We start from the raw sequence: 21,376 nt of genomic DNA on the forward strand, positions 1-21,376 counted from the left end.
AATAATAAATAAAATAATATCACATGGTCCCCGGTTAGCCCGAGTCCCCGGGTCTGTTTGTGGTGTCTTGAAAACTCCATTGTTGTCATTTTCACCGGAGTTGTCAAGACAACACAAACTCATCTATGACTCAGGCTAGCTCCCTGCCACCAGCCACTGGTGGTAATAATACATTAAGACTGACATGTTTATGTCTGGGTGGAGCTGGTTCATTATCCAACTCCATTTAGTGTTATTGTCACGCAGCAGAAACACATCTGGGATAGAGTCATTTATAAGTGCTTTGTGCAACACCAAACAACAACAAAAAAATCAATTAAATAATGTTTATCTTTCCTTCTTATCACGGACATAGAACTAAACAAATCCAATCAGACATGATGAAAGGCTAAATGATAACTGATGTGTTTCGGATGGAAGGAGGGAGGAAGGGAGGGAGGGATGGAGACAGGGAGAGATGGAAAGATGGAGACAGGGAGGGATGGAAAGATGGAGACAGGGAGAGATGGAGACATGGGGACAGGGAGAGATGGAGACATGGAGACAGGGAGAGATGGAGACATGGAGACAGGGAGAGATGGAGACGGGGAGAGATGGAGACAGGGAGAGATGGAGAGATGGAGAGATGGAGACAGGGAGAGATGGAGACAGGGAGAGATGGAGACAGGGAGACAGGGAGAGATGGAGACATGAAGACAGGGAGAGATGGAGACATGGAGAGATGGAGACAGGGAGAGATGAGACAGAGAGAGATGGAGAGATGGAGACAGGGAGAGATGGAGACAGGGAGAGATGGAGACAGCGAGACAGGGAGAGATGGAGACAGGGAGACAGGGAGAGATGGAGACAGGGAGAGATGGAGACAGGCAGGGATGGAGACAGGGAGGGATGGAGACAGGGAGAGATAGAGACAGGGAGGGATGGAGACAGGGAGAGATGGAGACAGGGAGAGATGGAGACAGGGAGAGATGGAGACAGGGAGAGATGGAGACAGGGAGAGATGGAGGAAGATGACAAGCCCCAGTAGCTGAGAACAAGCTAAGCGTTCACTAGCTCTTAACAAGTAGGTAAACAAAGGCACATTAAAAAGGGACTGATTTCCCTTTCTTTTCTCTCTCTCTCCCCCCCTCTCTTATTCTCTCTCTTCTCTCGACCCTCTCTTCTCCAGGAACACACACAGTTGAGGATTTGGGGAGGAAAGAATAATGTTTATCTTTCCTTCAGTCGACAAACAGGCACCAGCTGCCACCCTCTCCTCTCCTCTCCTCTCCCTCTCCTCTCCTCTTCCTCTCCTCTCCTCTTCCTCTCCTCTCCTCTCCCTCTCCTCTCCTCTTCCTCTCCTCTCCTCTTCCTCTCCCTCTCCCTCTCCTGACATCTGAAATGAGTGCCTACAGTACAACAGGCCTTGACAGGACAAAGCATCACAGTAGACAGGCAGCCTCCTGTGATCTAAAGCAACCCACAACAGTATCCTAGAAAACATTGTTATATACTGTAAAAACAAAAATCCACATCTGGCACTGAAATCTACTATGCTACAACAAACATATTACATTTTCACATATCTGATACTCGGCTTAGTTTAGACAGTAGCTAAGTTGGCTAGTTGGCTATTTGGATAAGATCTCTGTGGACAACACCGAGGTGTAAAAAGCGAGTGTAATTTAACAAAAGCAATAATCTATGACTTCAGTCGACAAAACAATGCACCCCATTGCTGGAACCAATTGCAAAATACACTTCAATTGGACACACAGCTTGGGTAATTTAAAAATATTGATTGGGGAAGTGTTAGCTGAGGAATGTGGCTGTTTTTTTCAGGATGGTTTGTTGTACTTGTATTTTAGTTAGTTTTGATTTGTCTATGTATTTCACAGGCTTCCCTGTGAAAGAAACCCTGGTCTCAATGGTGACTCCCTGTTTAAATAGAAAAAAAATAAAAAATAAAAAGTGACATGGATTAAAAAAAATTTGGCATTCAAAACCTCTGACAAGATTGTTTTCATGCAACATCCTCTGCTTGTTTTGTAGCAACTAATACCAAAGGGGAAACCTGACCTCGATCCTTGATATAGGCTTTATTGCATATTTGTTGAATTATGAACATTTTTTAAAGAAAGATTTAACATATAAGAACACAAAAGATAAATAAAAAAAAAAAACGACTAAAAAAGACAACCTTTACACAAAAAGAGATTGCAGTCAGAGCGCAGTATAACTGCAATCTTTTTCCATAAAGGGAAATTTAACAAACTATAGCCTCTTTACTCAGTTAACAATTAATTTGTAAAATATTAAGGCATTTTTGTCTTTGGTTGCTTGTAATAGTGGCACTTATCAACATAACATAACTTATCAACATAAACAGGGTAGTGTGTAGCGGGCTAAGCGCTAGTCATTAACACAGTGTGTAGTGGGCTAAGTGCTAGTCATTAACACAGTGTGTAGCGGGCTAAGCGCTAGTCATTAACACAGTGTGTAGCGGGCTAAGCGCTAGCCATTAACACAGTGTGTAGTGGGCTAAGCGCTAGTCATTAACACAGTGTGTAGCGGGCTAAGCGCTAGTCATTAACACAGTGTGTAGCGGGCTAAGCGCTAGTCATTAACACAGTGTGTAGCGGGCTAAGCGCTAGTCATTAACACAGTGTGTGGCGGGCTAAGCGCTAGTCATTAACACAGTGTGTAGCGGGCTAAGCGCTAGTCATTAACACAGTGTGTAGCGGGCTAAGCGCTAGTCATTAACACAGTGTGTAGTTTGCTAAGCGCTAGTCATTAACACAGTGTTTAGTGGGCTAAGCGCTAGTCATTAACACAGTGTGTAGCGGGCTAAGCGCTAGTCATTAACACAGTGTGTAGCGGGCTAAGCGCTAGTCATTAACACAGTGTGTAGCGGGCTAAGCGCTAGTCATTAACAGTGTTTAGTGATTTTGTGAATGACCAGCAGAGTATAACCACTTTTTTTCAGAGTAAAATCACAAAAATAGACCGTGAACAGAGAGAGAGAAAGAGAAAGAGAGAGACATTTAAAATATAAAATGAACGTACGGTAAGAGTATAATAACTAGCAGCAGCCATGTTTCCCTGCTTCCCCCATGCTGTTAGAATAGATGTAGTGGTGGGCGGGTGGTTGATTGAAGAGAAGATCTGATATCAATAGACCATACATGGACGGACCTGAAGACATACTTGAATGTAGTATCTTCATGTATTTGATGATGATGATGATGATGATGATGATGATTGTATTAGGTACTCTATTTCTGTGAGGATTGCTCTCCACTCCACCAGCATACTGAGCCCTTTGTATTACAGACTACCTCTCAGGGTAGTTTTATAGAGAATCTCCTTAAGACCAGCCCAGGCCCCAGCCCAACCTGAACCAGGGTCCTGTTCATCAGGCACCAAACGGAACAAAACAGATTCAAACAGGGACTAACTACCTGGATTTGTCCAAAAAAAAACTAATTTAAATTTCCTGTTGAAAAACATTTTAAAACGTTTTCCGTGGTGTGACCTAATGAACACGAGCCAAAATCAAACGAGTGGGCGGAGGGCGAGGACGGGTGCTAGAGACACTCGGACAGCACCACGTGCCGGGATATGTCGGGGTAGATCATAGGGGTGCAGCAGCAGTCATCGCTCCTCTGGCTCAGCTGGATCTTCAGCTTCTCCACCTGAAGGGTAAAGGAACAAAGACCCAGAAAAACACGAGATGAATATATCTGTTTTTTTTTTATTATGTGTTTTGAATGTGTGTGTGAGAGAGTTGTATCAGCTTACCTGGTTTTAAATAAAGGCAAATAAATATATGTGTTATTATGTTGAATGTTTTTATGCGGGGAAAAACACCTCGTAGTTGTGCAGGTACTCCTGGATGAGGTAGCGTTCTCGTTTAATCCTGGCCTTCACCTCGGAGGGAACGTCAGGAATCATCCACGCCACGAAGAACTTCACCATAAACGCCACATGCTGAAAAGAGACGAGAGGAGGAAACCAATCAATCGGGAAAGAGGAAGAGGAAGTGATGAAACAGGAACTTAAAAAGGTCAGTACAGCACCAACACGGATTGTAACCTCTGCACCTTTAAAATAACGTCTTGTGGGATGAGATACAAATCCAGAAATAGGCAGAGCGACATAGATCTGCTACATCACTAAAAATCCAGCAACTCCTATTTACTAAGTAAAAATACAGATCTGTTTTCTATCCACACTGTAAATATAGACCTGTAAATGTAGATTAAAAATGGTCATGATCAGGGATAGATGTCAATGCTGAAGGAATTGAAGTATTCCAATGAAGTGACTAGATCTGGTTGAAATGACTGGTGGTTCTATAGAAATAGAATGTATAGATCGGGCCTCCCCATTCAAGAGTTCACCAGCCAAATTTGCCAGGGTCAGAGGTTCCAAGTTATTTTCTATAGGTTGTATTTCTATGGCTGGTTGCAGTAGGGAAGCTACATTCTTACCTCCATGATAATGATGAAGGCCAGTTTGGCAGCCAGGATGTGCCAGAACTGCATGGTGTGAGAGTACTCCTTCTCATGGCCCGATGGGTAGCGGTAGTCACGGTACCTGGAGAACACAGGAAGTAGTGGAGGAGTGGTTATACACTGAAACACACAGAGACTCTGGGTAGCGGTAGTCACGGTACCTGGAGAACACAGGAAGTAGTGGAGGAGTGGTTATACACTGAAACACACACACACTCTGGGTAGCGGTAGTCACGGTACCTGTAGAACACAGGAAGTAGTAGAGGAGTGGTTATACACTGAAACACACACACACTCTGGGTAGCGGTAGTCACGGTACCTGGAGAACACAGGAAGTAGTAGAGGAGTGGTTATACACTGAAACACACACACACTCTGGGTAGCGGTAGTCACGGTACCTGGAGAACACAGGAAGTAGTGGAGGAGTGGTTATACACTGAAACACACACACACTCTGGGTAGCGGTAGTCACGGTACCTGTAGAACACAGGAAGTAGTAGAGGAGTGGTTATACACTGAAACACACACACACTCTGGGTCGGTACACATTAAATGTATTCTAACTCACAGACAGACAGACAGACAGACAGACACACACACACACACACCCCTACCTGCAGGTGGTGATGACAGAGCTGTTGAACCATCCAGGGCTCTCTCCGTCATCAGGCCGGTTGTCCTCAGAGAACCCAGAGATGTTGAACACGGACAGGCTATTGTTGATGTAGCCCTTCATAGAGAGATCGTTGCTGTAGGCATACATGTACACCAGCCGAGGAATCATGTCTGATGTGAAGGCTACGATGAACGCCTGTGAGAAAACAGGGAGGTTATTTGTTTATAGATAGACATAGGAGTTGTGACCATGGGACTTGGTAAGACAGTACCAACAGATCTGGGACCAAGCTAGCACTCGTTGATTACGTGTAAACTTCCAGTAACTTTTCCAGAAATCCCAGATGTACAATTCCAGGAATAAGGAGGGAATAAAAGGGAAATCCCTAAAATGTCTCTCCTCTCCTTGTCTCTCCTCTCCTCTCCTCGTCTCCTCTCCTCTCCTCGTCTCCCCTCCCCTCCCCTCTCTTCTCTTCTCCTCCCCTCGTCTCTCCTATCCTCCCCTCGTCTCTCCTATCCTTTCCTCGTCTCCCCTCTCCTCCCCTCTCCTCTCTTCTCCTCCCCTCCCCTCTCCTCTCTTCTCCTCGTCTCTCCTCTCCTCTCCTCCCCTCGTCTCTCCTCTCCTCCCCTCGTCTCTCCTCTCCTCTCCTCCCCTCGTCTCTCTTTTCCTCTCCTCCCCTCGTCTTTCCTCTCCTCTCCTCTCCTCTCCTCTCCTCTCCTCTCCTCGTCTCCCCTCTCCTCTCCTCTCCTCGTCTCCCCTCTCTTCTCCTCCCCTGCCCTCCCCTCTCCTCTCCTCCCCTCGTCTCTCCTATCCTTTCCTCGTATCTCCTCTCCTCGTCTCTCCTCTCCTCGTCTCCCCTCGTCTTTCCTCTCCTCCCTTCCCCTCTCCTCGTCTCCCATCCCCTCCCCTGCCCTCCCCTCTCTTCTCCTCCCCTCGTCTCTCCTCTCCTCGTCTCCCCTCTCCTCCCCTCTCCTCTCCTCGTCTTTCCTCTCCTCTCCTCCCCTCGTCTCTCCTCTCCTCGTCTCTCCTCTCCTCGTCTCCCCTCTCCTCTCCTCGTCTCTCCCCTCCCCTCCCCCCTCTCCTCTCCTCGTCTCTCCCCTCCCCTCTCTCCTATCCTTTCCTCGTCTCTCCTCTCCTCTCCTCCCCTCTCCTCTCCTCGTCTCCCCTCGTCTTTCCTCTCCTCTCCTCTCTTCTCCTTCCCTCTCTTCTCCTCCCCTCGTCTCTCCTCTCCTCTCCTCGTCTCCCCTCTCCTCCCCTCGTCTCCCCTCTCCTCCCCTCGTCTCTCCTCTCCTCCCCTCGTCTCTCCTCTCCTCGCCTCTCCTCGTCTCTCCTCTCCTCCCCTCGTCTCTCCTCTCCTCCCCTCGTCTCTCCTCTCCTCCCCTCGTCTCTCCTCTCCTCCCCTCATCTCTCCTCTCCTCCCCTCGTCTCTCCTCTCCTCCCTTCTCCCCCCCTCCCCTCCTCGTCTCTCCTCCCCTCTCCAACAGCCATACTCACGTTGGTGACGACAGACAGGACGGCCACCCCGTTGAGTATTTCCTGCCAGGCACCGATGCTGTGGGCTTTAGATGCTACGGGCCGGCGGAACTGGGTGGTGAACTTCCAGGCGTCCACTCTGACTTCTATGATGTTGTTCAACAGCGCCAGCAGGGGGGCCAGAGGGAAGGAGGCCACGAACAGAGTGATGAAACCAAACTGGATCACTGTGGAGGAGAGGAGTGGAGAGGGGTGGAGAGGAGAGGGGATGGGAAAGTGGAGAGGAGAGGGGAGGGATGGAGAGGGGAGGGGAAAATGGAGAAGAAAGGAGAGAAAGTGGAGAGAAGAAGAGAGAGACTATGATGGTAAATTAGATGGAAACAGCACCCTCTGCAGGAGAGCAGGAAGTAATGCAATGGGTATCTATATGAACGTCTTTGTGGACAGACTACGTAACATAAATGGGTATCGAGCATCTGACCAAATTAAGATTTTATTTCTGGGTTAACAGAGAGATTATATATTTCTATAGAGAGTTCGATTCTTTCTCAATTTGTCAACCCATCTTCTATCCTCACCTCTTTCTTAATAAAACACATTGGAAGGACAAATCTGTGATTCCTCCCTTCAGACCTCTTCAAATATGTTTTTTTTAGGAAAGAGTCGAGGAAAGTGAGACAGGACGATTCATTGAGAAAGCGCCTCCAGGTATTGGTCTGCGTGTCCCTGGCTAAAAAAACTCACCCATCTCCAGGTACTCATAGAAGAGTCCCAGATGTCCAAAGTTCTGCAGGTCGTGGTCCTGCTCCCAGCGACTGTAGCGACTCTCTGGGTGGCTGCGGGCTTTACGGCTCCCCCATCGGTTCATCACCCACCTGGAGGTCCAGTTCAGACACAAAGGGGTCAGAGGTTCTGCATTTCACATTTGTGACAAAATTGTCGAGAAAGTTAAAAAAAGGCCTTTCGGCGTAAGTTAAAAATCATACAAATTCAGGTTTTAACACAAATCTTTAATTGACATCAATGCATGATTTAAGCTAAAGTCAGAGGTAAGTTATTTTTAATTAATTTAAGTCAGAGCACACGCATCTTTTAAATTAGGAGAACACGTTTACTGACCTTTAGGTAATAGTGACAATGTCAGAATGAACAACTTACGGAACCAGAGCCTCCTGGACGTTACCCCACACCTGTTTCCCTGACATCACTATGACCAGCTGAGTGGTCAGCTCAATCAGACAGCCACCTGGGTCACACTGCCCAGAGAAACAGAAGGTCAAGTAGAAGTTTTCATCTTAACGTCATTTCATCTTAACGTCATTTCATCTTAACGTCATTTCATCTTACTCACGTCGGTTCATCTTAACGTCATTACATCTTAATAACGTAATTTCATCTTAACATCATTTCATCTCACTCACGTCGTATTAGTAATGAGACATTATTCTTTTTTTGTTCTGGTTGGAACCAGGACATTTGACCAGATAAAGTCCAAAACAGGAAGTAGTTTTATTTATTTTAATGCCGTTTTAATCTCGTCGTTACTGGTTGTAACCCGAGAGTAGTTTGTTATAGTCCGGTGACAGGACATCAGCCCTCTGGACTGTGATGAGATTGTGATGTCAGACAGGGAAGTAGCTGGGTAGGCATTATACCTCCTCGTTCCTCAGCTTGCTCCAGCCGAACATGTAGATGTAGTCTCCGGGATGGCCGACGAACTTCCCCTTGAAGAAGGCCACGTAGAAACAGGAAGAGTAGTAGTTGACGAACTGGAACAGAAACATCTTCACAGTCAGCTTGTTCTCGTACTCCAGGTGAGTCTTGGGGATCTCTGAATGGGGGAAAAAAAAGCAAACATTCACAACAAGGAGAGTCTACAATAAGGAATTGATTAATTAGCTCGTTAGTCATTATGTTCAATAATAGATCTGCATTGATTCACTAAAGCAAATGCTGCAAAATGCTTTTAAAAAACAATGTACGACGTCACTCACGATGTCACGGTCAGATTGCAAACGGGTTGTAACTTAAAAAACAATGTACGACGTCACTCACGATGTCACGGTCAGATTGCAAACGGGTTGTAATTTAAAAAACAATGTACGACGTAACTCACGATGTCACGGTCAGATTGCAAACGGGTTGTAATTTAAAAAACAATGTACGACGTAACTCACGATGTCACGGTCAGATTGCAAACGGGTTGTAATTTAAAAAACAATGTACGACGTAACTCACGATGTCAAGGTCAGATTGCAAACGGGTTGTAATTTAAAAAACAATGTACGACGTAACTCACGATGTCACGGTCAGATTGTAAACGGGTTGTAATTTAAAAAACAATGTACGACGTAACTCACGATGTCACGGTCAGATTGCAAACGGGTTGTAATTTAAAAAACAATGTACGACGTAACTCACGATGTCACGGTCAGATTGCAAACGGGTTGTAATTTAAAAAACAATGTACGACGTAACTCACGATGTCAAGGTCAGATTGCAAACGGGTTGTAATTTAAAAAACAATGTACGACATAACTCACGATGTCACGGTCAGATTGCAAACGGGTTGTAATTTAAAAAACAATGTACGACGTAACTCACGATGTCACGGTCAGATTGAAAACGGGTTGTAATTTAAAAAACAATGTACGACGTAACTCACGATGTCACGGTCAGATTGAAAACGGGTTGTAATTTAAAAAACAATGTACGACGTAACTTATGATGTCACGGTCAGATTGCAAACGGGTTGTAATTTAAAAAAACATTTTGTTATTGTCTCTTTAGCAACACCAGAAATAAGTTATTTATCTAGTTATAATCTGACCAAAACAATCCCCCTGTTATCTGTCCCTCTATCTTACCCATGTCAGTGATCCGGCTGGTAACTCTCTATCTTACCCATGTCAGTGATCCAGATGGCCACTATCTTACCCATGTCAGTGATCCAGATGGCCACTATCTTACCCATGTCAGTGATCCGGCTGGCCACTCTCTATCTTACCCATGTCAGTGATCTGGCTGGCCACTCTCTGTCTTACCCATGTCAGTGATCCGGCTGGCCACTCTCTATCTTACCCATGTCAGTGATCCGGCTGGCCACTCTCTGTCTTACCCATGTCAGTGATCCGGCTGGCCACTCTCTATCTTATCCATGTCAGTGATCCAGCTGGCCACTATCTTACCCACGTCAGTGATCCGGCTGGCCACTCTCTGTCTTACCCACGTCAGTGATCCGGCTGGCCACTCTCTGTCTTATCCACGTCAGTGATACGGCTGGCCACTCTCTGTCTTACCCACGTCAGTGATCCGGCTGGCCACACTCTATCTCACCCATGTCAGTGATCCGGCTGGCCACTCTCTGTCTTACCCACGTCAGTGATCCGGCTGGCCACACTCTATCTTATCCATGTCAGTGATCCAGATGGCCACTATCTTACCCATGTCAGTGATCCAGATGGCCACTCTCTCATACATCAGATTGAGGATCATGATGATGACGAAGTTGATGCAGGAAGCGGTGACGGAGGTGGCGAGCTGCGGGGTGATGAGGGAGCCCACCATGTGGATGTTATTGGTGGGGCTGTCCTTCATGATGCTAGCGAACGCAGCGTACACCGCCAAACGGTAGGCTATCACCCCGATGATACACGCTATGATCAGGGAGATCTGAGGGACAGGAGGGGTGGTAGAGAGGAGACAGGAGACAGAGGGAGGAGCGAGGAGAGAGGAGACAGGAGAAAGAGGGAGGAACGAGGAGGGAGGACAGGAATCTGTCAAGGTTGTGGTCACTTTCGTTTCAATGCAGTCAATTCAGGACGTCAACTGATATTTATTTACTGAATTGAATAGGAACTGACCCCAACCCTGACTGTATATACAAATATAACAAAAATACTGATACATTACAAATACATATGTTCACAGACACTGACAAATCACCACCAACAACACACTTCAAAACACAACAGTGTGGTGCAAACTCATTAAAAATCTAATCCCGAGAGAGGAGAAGGGATAGGGAGGAGACAGGAGAAGGGAGGAGAGAGGAGACAGGAGAGGGGAGGAGAGAGGAGACAGGAGAAGGGATAGAGAGGAGACAGGAGAAGGGAGGAGAGAGGAGACAGGAGAAGGGAGGAGAGAGGAGACAGGAGAAGGGATAGAGAGGAGACAGGAGAAGGGATAGAGAGGAGACAGGAGGGGAGAGGAGAGAGGAGACAGGAGGGGGGAGGAGAGAGGAGACAGGAGAGGGAGGAGAGAGGAGACAGGAGAAGGGAGGAGAGAGGAGACAGGACAAGGGAGGAGAGAGGAGACAGGACAAGGGGGGAGAGAGGAGACAGGACAAGGGGGGAGAGAGGAGACAGGACAAGGGAGGAGAGAGGAGACAGGAGAAGGGATAGAGAGGAGACAGGAGAAGGGATAGAGAGGAGACAGGAGAGGGAGGAGAGAGGAGACAGGAGAAGGGAGGAGAGAGGAGACAGGAGAAGGGATGAGAGGGAGGAGACAGGAGAGGGGAGGAGAGAGGAGACAGGAGAGGGGAGGAGAGAGGAGACAGGAGAAGGGAGGAGAGAGTAGACAGGAGAAGGGAGGAGAGAGGAGACAGGAGAAGGGAGGAGAGAGGAGACAGGAGAAGGGAGGAGAGAGGAGACAGGAGAAGGGAGGAGAGAGGAGACAGGAGAAGGGAGGAGAGAGGAGACAGTAGAGGGAAGAGAGAGGAGACAGGAGAAGGGAGTGGGAGGAGACAGGAGAAGGAGTGAGAAGGAGGAGGGAAGAGTCAGTAGAAGAGAGTGGGAGGAGACAGGAGAAGGAGTGAGAAGGAGGAGGGAGGAGTCAGGAGAAGGAGTGAGAGGAGACAGGAGAAGGAGTGAGAGGAGACAGGAGAAGGGCGTGGGAGGAGACAGGAGAAGGAGTGGGAGGAGTCAGTAGAAGGGAGTGGGAGGAGACAGAAGGAGTGAGAAGGAGGAGGAAGGAGTCAGTAGAAGTGAGTGGGAGGAGACAGGAGAAGGAGTGAGAAGGAGGAGGAGGGAGGAGTCAGTAGAAGGAGTGAGAAGGAGGAGGGAGGAGTCAGGAGAAGGAGTGGGAGGAGTCAGTAGAAGAGAGTGGGAGGAGACAGGAGAAGGAGTGAGAAGGAGGAGGGAGGAGTTAAGATGCAGAGTAAACCATCATGAATAAAAGCTCACCCAAAATATGACGGTGGCTCCAGACAGGAATGTACGAGCACACTGGGATGTTACGGGTAAGTATGGCTCCATCTCCTACAACACCGGACAACAACATGCACAGTCAGTCAGCATGGTTACAGCTGTTAGTCTCCAGACCACCAGGGGGCAGTACCAACCAACACATAGCAGCTTGTTGTCATCATCTCAAACTACTGACCTGGGCCCAGAACAGTCCACGGACCACTGCAGCAGTTTCCTGGTGAATCCAGGCTTTTATTAGCCTGGGCCCAGATCAGTTTGTGCTCATAGTCAACATCTATGGTTTTAGTCATTGTTGGTACCATGACTATAACAATTGGCTATACAGCAGAAAAACTGATCTGGGACCAGACTCTAAAATCACCAACCACTAAGGTTGTGTTGCTGTTTTAGCATTGTTAATTCATTACAGTTAAGTCCCATGATGCATCAGGTAAAATGATGCAGTCAGCATCAGATATCTTCCATCCAGACATGAGCAATCAACACAAGCCAGGCCTGCCAAATCCCTCCACATCCCTTCACACTGGCATTCCTCTTCCCTCTGTGCCAGTCTTACCCACAGCACCACGGTGGCCCAACACAGGAGCATTTTGCCCACTTGTTCAGCTGCTGTCCTGTCAAGGACCAACTCCATCTCCTATAGTACAATTACAGACAGGTGGGGTGAGGACGTGGAGGGTGGGGAGGATGTGGAGGAGGTGGAGGGTGAGGAGGTCGAGGGTGAGGAGGTGGAGGGTGAGGAGGTGGAGGGTGGGGAGGATGTGGAGGAGGTGGAGGGTGAGGTGGAGGGTGAGGAGGTGGAGGGTGGGGAGGATGTGGAGGAGGTGGAGGGTGAGGAGGTGGAGGGTGGGGAGGATGTGGAGGAGGTGGAGGTGGAGGGTTAGGAGGTGAAGTGTGAGTAGGTGGAGGGTGTGGAGGATGTGGAGGGTGAGGAGGTGGAGGGTGGGGAGGATGTGGAGGAGGTGGAGGGTGAGGAGGTGGAGGGTGGGGAGGATGTGGAGGAGGTGGAGGGTTAGGAGGTGAAGTGTGAGTAGGTGGAGGGTGTGGAGGATGTGGAGGGTGAGGAGGTGGAGGGTGAAGAGGTGGAGGGTGGGGAGGATGTGGAGGGTGAGGAGGTGGAGGGTTAGGAGGTGAAGTGTGAGTAGGTGGAGGGTGTGGAGGATGTGGAGGGTGAGGAGGTGGAGGGTTAGGTGAAGTGTGAGTAGGTGTAGGGTGTGGAGGATGTGGAGGGTGAGGAGGTGGAGGGTGAGAAGGTGGAGGGTGTGGAGGTGGAGGGTGAGGAGGTGGAGGGTGTGGAGGTGGAGGGTGTGGAGGTGGAGGGTGAGGAGGTGGAGGGTGTGGAGGTGGAGGGTGTGGAGGTGGAGGGTGAGGAGGAGGTGGAGGGTGAGGAGGGTGTGGAGGGTGAGGAGGTGGAGGGTGAGGAGGTGGAGGGTGAGGAGGAGGTGGAGGGTGAGGAGGGTGTGGAGGTGGAGGGTGTGGAGGTGGAGGGTGTGGAGGTGCAGGGTGAGGAGGTGGAGGGTGTGGAGGTGGAGGGTGTGGAGGTGCAGGGTGAGGAGGTGGAGGGTGTGGAGGTGGAGGGTGTGGAGGTGCAGGGTGAGGAGGTGGAGGGTGTGGAAGTGGAGGGTGAGGAGGTGGAGGGTGAGGAGGTGGAGGGTGTGGAGGTGGAGGGTGTGGAGGTGCAGGGTGAGGAGGTGGAGGGTGAGGAGGTGGAGGGTGAGGAGGAGGTGGAGGGAGAGGAGGGTGTGGAGGTGCAGGGTGAGGAGGTGCAGGGTGAGGAGGTCGAGGGTGTGGAGGTGCAGGGTGAGGAGGTGGAGGGTGTGGAGGTGCAGGGTGAGGAGGTGGAGGGTGTGGAGGTGCAGGGTGAGGAGGTGGAGGGTGTGGAGGTGCAGGGTGAGGAGGTGGAGGGTGTGGAGGTGCAGGGTGAGGAGGTGGAGGGTGTGGAGGTGCAGGGTGAGGAGGTGGAGGGTGTGGAGGTGGAGGGTGTGGAGGTGCAGGGTGAGGAGGTGGAGGGTGTGGAGGTGGAGGGTGAGGAGGTGGAGGGTGAGGAGGTGGAGGGTGAGGAGGTGGAGGGTGTGGAGGTGCAGGGTGAGGAGGTGGAGGGTGAGGAGGTGGAGGGTGAGGAGGAGGTGGAGGGAGAGGAGGGTGTGGAGGTGGAGGGTGAGGAGGTGGAGGGTGTGGAGGTGCAGGGTGAGGAGGTGGAGGGTGTGGAGGTGCAGGGTGAGGAGGTGGAGGGTGTGGAGGTGGAGGTGTGGAGGTGCAGGGTGAGGAGGTGGAGGGTGTGGAGGTGGAGGGTGTGGAGGTGCAGGGTGAGGAGGTGGAGGGTGTGGAGGTGGAGGGTGAGGAGGTGGAGGGTGAGGAGGTGGAGGGTGTGGAGGTGGAGGGTGTGGAGGTGCAGGGTGAGGAGGTGGAGGGTGAGGAGGTGGAGGGTGAGGAGGGTGTGGAGGTGGAGGGTGTGGAGGTGCAGGGTGAGGAGGTGGAGGGTGTGGAGGTGCAGGGTCAGGGCCCAGGAACAAACCCCTCTCATTAGGAATGAGTTGCTAGATCCAGACATAAAGGATTGCCTGTGGAATACTTCCAATACAGGCTGGGCACCGGTAGGTGGACCACACTTCAATCAGACATATCAATCAATATCATACAGTACGCCACCGTGGCACAGGAATGTTGCGTTTATAAACTATGGAAACTGGGCTACAATTTACTATGAAAATGTATAACTGAATATTATTATCATGGAACATCATGTCGCTGGCCACAACCTTGCAAAAAATAAATAAATCTGCAAAGACACACTTTAATTTTCTAAGCAGTGTTATATATAAACCTAGAAGGCAACACTAGTTTTCTAAGCAGTGTTATATATAAACCTAGAAGGCAACACTAGTTTTCTAAGCAGTGTTATGTATAAACCTAGAAGGCAACACTAGTTTTCTAAGCAGGTTTATATATAACACTGCTTAGAAAACTAGTGTTGCCTTCTAGGTTTATACATAACACTGCTTAGAAAACTAGTGTTGCCTTCTAGGTTTATACATAACACTGCTTAGAAAACTAGTGTTGCCTTCTAGGTTTATATATAACACTGCTTAGAAAACTAGTGTTGCCTTCTAGGTTTATACATAACACTGCTTAGAAAACTAGTGTTGCCTTCTAGGTTTATATATAACACTGCTTAGAAAACTAGTGTTGCCTTCTAGGTTTATATATAACACTGCTTAGAAAACTAGTGTTGCCTTCTAGGTTTATATATAACACTGCTTAGAAAACTAGTGTTGCCTTCTAGGTTTATATATAACACTGCTTAGAAAACTAGTGTTGCCTTCTAGGTTTATATATAACACTGCTTAGAAAACTAGTGTTGCCTTCTAGGTTTATACATAACACTGCTTAGAAAACTAGTGTTGCCTTCTAGGTTTATATATAACACTGCTTAGAAAACTAGTGTTGCCTTCTAGGTTTATATATAACACTGCTTAGAAAACTAGTGTTGCCTTCTAGGTTTATAGATAACACTGCTTAGAAAACTAGTGTTGCCTTCTAGGTTTATACATAACACTGCTTAGAAAACTAGTGTTGCCTTCTAGGTTTATATATAACACTGCTTAGAAAACTAGTGTTGCCTTCTAGGTTTATACATAACACTGCTTAGAAAACTAGTGTTGCCTTCTAGGTTTATATATAACACTGCTTAGAAAACTAGTGTTGCCTTCTAGGTTTATACATAACACTGCTTAGAAAACTAGTGTTGCCTTCTAGGTTTATATATAACACTGCTTAGAAAACTAGTGTTGCCTTCTAGGTTTATATATAACACTGCTTAGAAAACTAGTGTTGCCTTCTAGGTTTATACATAACACTGCTTAGAAAACTAGTGTTGCCTTCTAGGTTTATACATAACACTGCTTAGAAAACTAGTGTTGCCTTCTAGGTTTATATATAACACTGCTTAGAAAACTAGTGTTGCCTTCTAGGTTTATACATAACACTGCTTAGAAAACTAGTGTTGCCTTCTAGGTTTATATATAACACTGCTTAGAAAACTAGTGTTGCCTTCTAGGTTTATATATAACACTGCTTAGAAAACTAGTGTTGCCTTCTAGGTTTATATATAACACTGCTTAGAAAACTAGTGTTGCCTTCTAGGTTTATATATAACACTGCTTAGAAAACTAGTGTTGCCTTCTAGGTTTATATATAACACTGCTTAGAAAACTAGTGTTGCCTTCTAGGTTTATACATAACACTGCTTAGAAAACTAGTGTTGCCTTCTAGGTTTATATATAACACTGCTTAGAAAACTAGTGTTGCCTTCTAGGTTTATATATAACACTGCTTAGAAAACTAGTGTTGCCTTCTAGGTTTATAGATAACACTGCTTAGAAAACTAGTGTTGCCTTCTAGGTTTATACATAACACTGCTTAGAAAACTAGTGTTGCCTTCTAGGTTTATATATAACACTGCTTAGAAAACTAGTGTTGCCTTCTAGGTTTATACATAACACTGCTTAGAAAACTAGTGTTGCCTTCTAGGTTTATATATAACACTGCTTAGAAAACTAGTGTTGCCTTCTAGGTTTATACATAACACTGCTTAGAAAACTAGTGTTGCCTTCTAGGTTTATATATAACACTGCTTAGAAAACTAGTGTTGCCTTCTAGGTTTATATATAACACTGCTTAGAAAACTAGTGTTGCCTTCTAGGTTTATATATAACACTGCTTAGAAAACTAGTGTTGCCTTCTAGGTTTATATATAACACTGCTTAGAAAACTAGTGTTGCCTTCTAGGTTTATATATAACACTGCTTAGAAAACTAGTGTTGCCTTCTAGGTTTATACATAACACTGCTTAGAAAACTAGTGTTGCCTTCTAGGTTTATATATAACACTGCTTAGAAAACTAGTGTTGCCTTCTAGGTTTATACATAACACTGCTTAGAAAACTAGTGTTGCCTTCTAGGTTTATATATAACACTGCTTAGAAAACTAGTGTTGCCTTCTAGGTTCATACATAACACTGCTTAGAAAACTAGTGTTGCCTTCTAGGTTTATATATAACACTGCTTAGAAAACTAGTGTTGCCTTCTAGGTTTATATATAACACTGCTTAGAAAACTAGTGTTGCCTTCTAGGTTTATATATAACACTGCTTAGAAAACTAGTGTTGCCTTCTAGGTTTATATATAACACTGCTTAGAAAACTAGTGTTGCCTTCTAGGTTTATATATAACACTGCTTAGAAAACTAGTGTTGCCTTCTAGGTTTATATATAACACTGCTTAGAAAACTAGTGTTGCCTTCTAGGTTTATATATAACACTGCTTAGAAAACTAGTGTTGCCTTCTAGGTTTATATATAACACTGCTTAGAAAACTAGTGTTGCCTTCTAGGTTTATATATAACACTGCTTAGAAAACTAGTGTTGCCTTCTAGGTTTATACATAACACTGCTTAGAAAACTAGTGTTGCCTTCTAGGTTTATATATAACACTGCTTAGAAAACTAGTGTTGCCTTCTAGGTTTATACATAACACTGCTTAGAAAACTAGTGTTGCCTTCTAGGTTTATATATAACACTGCTTAGAAAACTAGTGTTGCCTTCTAGGTTTATACATAACACTGCTTAGAAAACTAGTGTTGCCTTCTAGGTTTATATATAACACTGCTTAGAAAACTAGTGTTGCCTTCTAGGTTTATATATAACACTGCTTAGAAAACTAGTGTTGCCTTCTAGGTTTATATATAACACTGCTTAGAAAACTAGTGTTGCCTTCTAGGTTTATATATAACACTGCTTAGAAAACTAGTGTTGCCTTCTAGGTTTATATATAACACTGCTTAGAAAACTAGTGTTGCCTTCTAGGTTTATATATAACACTGCTTAGAAAACTAGTGTTGCCTTCTAGGTTTATATATAACACTGCTTAGAAAACTAGTGTTGCCTTCTAGGTTTATATATAACACTGCTTAGAAAACTAGTGTTGCCTTCTAGGTTTATACATAACACTGCTTAGAAAACTAGTGTTGCCTTCTAGGTTTATATATAACACTGCTTAGAAAACTAGTGTTGCCTTCTAGGTTTATACATAACACTGCTTAGAAAACTAGTGTTGCCTTCTAGGTTTATTTATATATATATAAACCTAGAAGGCAACACTAGTTTTCTAAGCAGTGTTATGTATAAACCTAGAAGGCAACACTAGTTTTCTAAGCAGTGTTATATATAAACCTAGAAGGCAACACTAGTTTTCTAAGCAGTGTTATATATAAACCTAGAAGGCAACACTAGTTTTCTAAGCAGTGTTATATATAAACCTAGAAGGCAACACTAGTTTTCTAAGCAGTGTTATATATAAACCTAGAAGGCAACACAAGCACCTATGTGATGCGGTTGAGTCGATAGGCTGGTACACTTGTACTCTGGCCCTAACCCCTAACCATAACCCTTAACCATTACCCCTAACCCCTAACCTCTAACCATAACCCCTAACCATAACCCCTAACCCCTAACCATAACCCCTAACCCCTAACCATAACCCCTAACCATAACCCCTAACCCCTAACCATAACCCCTAACCCCTAACCATAACCCCTAACCACTAACCCCTAACCATAACTCCTAACCCCTAACCATAACTCCTAACCCCTAACCATAACCCCTAACCCCTAACCCCTAACCATAACCCCTAACCACAACCCCTAACCATAACCCCTAACCCCTAACCATTTCCCCTAACCCCGTGTTATAATGCAGGTAAGAGACAGAAAAACACCTGTGTGACGCGGTTTAGTCTGCGGGAGGTACACTTGGTCTCGTATTCTGGTCGAAGCTGAAGCTGTTGCTGCTCTTCTTCAAAGTCCACCAGGTCCCACTCGTACTCCAGCCGGGCCTGCCGACGCTTCCAGAACTCCAGGAACAGAGTCACTGCAGGAGGACAGGATGAGGAGACAGAGTTAGGCCAAAAGGAGACTCGTACTCCAGACGGGCCTGCCGATGCTTCCAGAACTCCAGGAACAGAGTCACTGCAGGAGGACAGGATGATGAGACAGAGTTAGGCCAAAAGGAGACTCGTACTCCAGACGGGCCTGCCGATGCTTCCAGAACTCCAGGAACAGAGTCACTGCAGGAGGACAGGATGAGGAGACAGAGTTAGGCCAAAAGGAGACTCGTACTCCAGACGGGCCTGCCGACGCTTCCAGAACTCCAGGAACAGAGTCACTACAGGAGGACAGGATGAGGAGACAGGAGTAAGGGAAGGCAGGAACAGAGTTAAGAGGTGAGGGAAGGCAGGAACAGAGTTAAGAGGGAAGGGAAGGAAAGGCAGGAACAGAGTTAAGAGGTAAGGGAAGGGAAGGCAGGAACAGAGTTAAGGAGTAAGGGAAGGCAAGAACAGAGTTAAGAGGTAAGGGAAGGCAGGAACAGAGTTAAGAGGTAAGGGAAGGCAGGAACAGAGTTAAGATGTAAGGGAAGGGAAGGCAGGAACAGAGTTAAGAGGGAAGGGAAGGCAGGAACAGAGTTAAGGAGTAAGGGAAGGCAGGAACAGAGTTAAGGAGTAAGGGAAGGCAGGAACAGAGTTAAGAAGTAAGGGAAGGCAGGAACAGAGTTAAGAGGTAAGGGAAGGCAGGAACAGAGTTAAGATGTAAGGGAAGGGAAGGCAGGAACAGAGTTAAGAGGGAAGGGAAGGCAGGAACAGAGTTAAGAGGGAAGGGAAGGCAGGAACAGAGTTAAGGAGTAAGGGAAGGCAGGAACAGAGTTAAGGAGTAAGGGAAGGGAAGGCAGGAACAGAGTTAAGGAGTAAGGGAAGGCAGGAACAGAGTTAAGGAGTAAGGGAAGGCAGGAACAGAGTTAAGAGGGAAGGGAAGGCAGGAACAGAGTTAAGATGTAAGGGAAGGGAAGGCAGGAACAGAGTTAAGAGGGAAGGGAAGGCAGGAACAGAGTTAAGGAGTAAGGGAAGGCAGGAACAGAGTTAAGAGGGAAGGGAAGGCAGGAACAGAGTTAAGAGGGAAGGGAAGGCAGGAACAGAGTTAAGGAGTAAGGGAAGGGAAGGCAGGAACAGAGTTAAGGAGTAAGGGAAGGGAAGGCAGGAACAGAGTTAAGAGGGAAGGGAAGGCAGGAACAGAGTTAAGGAGTAAGGGAAGGCAGGAACAGAGTTAAGAGGGAAGGGAAGGCAGGAACAGAGTTAAGGAGTAAGGGAAGGCAGGAACAGAGTTAAGGATTAAGGGAAGGCAGGAACAGACTTAAGGAGTAAGGGAAGGCAGGAACAGAGTTAAGAGGTAAGGGAAGGCAGGAACAGAGTTAAGATGTAAGGGAAGGGAAGGCAGGAACAGAGTTAAGAGGGAAGGGAAGGCAGGAACAGAGTTAAGGAGTAAGGGAAGGCAGGAACAGAGTTAAGGAGTAAGGGAAGGGAAGGCAGGAACAGAGTTAAGGAGTAAGGGAAGGCAGGAACAGAGTTAAGGAGTAAGGGAAGGCAGGAACAGAGTTAAGAGGGAAGGGAAGGGAAGGCAGGAACAGAGTTAAGATGTAAGGGAAGGGAAGGCAGGAGCAGAGTTAAGATGTAAGGGAAGGCAGGAACAGAGTTAAGAGGGAAGGGAAGGCAGGAACAGAGTTAAGATGTAAGGGAAGGCAGGAACAGAGTTAAGGAGTAAGGGAAGGCAGGAACAGAGTTAAGATGTAAGGGAAGGGAAGGCAGGAACAGAGTTAAGAGGGAAGGGAAGGCAGGAACAGAGTTAAGGAGTAAGGGAAGGCAGGAACAGAGTTAAGAGGGAAGGGAAGGCAGGAACAGAGTTAAGAGGGAAGGGAAGGCAGGAACAGAGTTAAGGAGTAAGGGAAGGGAAGGCAGGAACAGAGTTAAGGAGTAAGGGAAGGGAAGGCAGGAACAGAGTTAAGAGGGAAGGGAAGGCAGGAACAGAGTTAAGGAGTAAGGGAAGGGAAGGCAGGAACAGAGTTAAGAGGTAAGGGAAGGCAGGAACAGAGTTAAGAGGGAAGGGAAGGCAGGAACAGAGTTAAGGATTAAGGGAAGGCAGGAACAGACTTAAGGAGTAAGGGAAGGCAGGAACAGAGTTAAGAGGTAAGGGAAGGCAGGAACAGAGTTAAGAGGGAAGGGAAGGAAAGGCAGGAACAGAGTTAAGAGGGAAGGGAAGAGAAGGCAGGAACAGAGTTAAGGAGTAAGGGAAGGCAGGAACAGAGTTAAGGAGTAAGGGAAGCAGGAACAGAGTTAAGAGGTAAGGGAAGGCAGGAACAGAGTTAAGGAGTAGCCCTTTCCTGCAGTCAATGACCAAAAGCGCCCTCTTTGTCCTTTTTAGTAATTTCATAATTAATAACGTTGTTTTTTACGACGAAAACTCAGTGTAATATTGGGATGCAGACTCAAAATTGAATACACTTCGACGCTATATCTGACATGATACATGCATCTTCTTTTGTTAAGCCCATAACCATGTGTGTGAAGAGTATACTCTTGTTTCAAAGTAGATTTGTTTAAGACTACCAAGAATTGGCTCAGCTTATCCCATGGTCATTGGCTCGCCTTCCCCAAGGCAAAAATTTGGACTATATTAGCTACGCGGATGCCCTTTTCATTCTA

The 21,376-nt window shown here is 46.7% G+C and overlaps 1 protein-coding gene across 4 annotated transcripts in view; it reads right to left on the reverse strand.

The window, feature by feature from the left end:
• Positions 1-2,058: 2,058 nt before the first annotated feature.
• LOC110502607 (anoctamin-5) overlaps positions 2,059-21,376 on the reverse strand; it is a 95,727-nt gene continuing 76,409 nt past the window's right edge. For 2 of the 4 annotated variants that reach the window (XM_090214240.1, XM_090214241.1), the window contains 11 exons: positions 18,566-18,717; positions 11,769-11,843; positions 10,029-10,257; positions 8,241-8,416; positions 7,744-7,841; positions 7,330-7,460; positions 6,607-6,812; positions 5,111-5,307; positions 4,473-4,578; positions 3,850-3,969; positions 2,059-3,674 (listed from right to left, as the gene is read on the reverse strand). In XM_090214240.1, the coding sequence (XP_090070366.1) occupies positions 3,567-3,674; positions 3,850-3,969; positions 4,473-4,578; positions 5,111-5,307; positions 6,607-6,812; positions 7,330-7,460; positions 7,744-7,841; positions 8,241-8,416; positions 10,029-10,257; positions 11,769-11,843; positions 18,566-18,717 (1,598 nt within the window). In that variant the 3' untranslated portion in view covers positions 2,059-3,566. Of the gene's footprint in view, positions 3,675-3,849; positions 3,970-4,472; positions 4,579-4,827; positions 4,974-5,110; positions 5,308-6,606; positions 6,813-7,329; positions 7,461-7,743; positions 7,842-8,240; positions 8,417-10,028; positions 10,258-11,768; positions 11,844-12,348; positions 12,430-18,565; positions 18,718-21,376 lie in introns of those variants that run through there. The other 2 variants (XM_090214256.1, XM_090214247.1) reach the window with 2 other exon arrangements.

Source organism: Oncorhynchus mykiss, chromosome 2 (assembly GCF_057628025.1).
Source record: "Oncorhynchus mykiss isolate SJ-2025 chromosome 2, ASM5762802v1, whole genome shotgun sequence".
NCBI classification, from domain to species: Eukaryota; Metazoa; Chordata; class Actinopteri; order Salmoniformes; family Salmonidae; genus Oncorhynchus; species Oncorhynchus mykiss.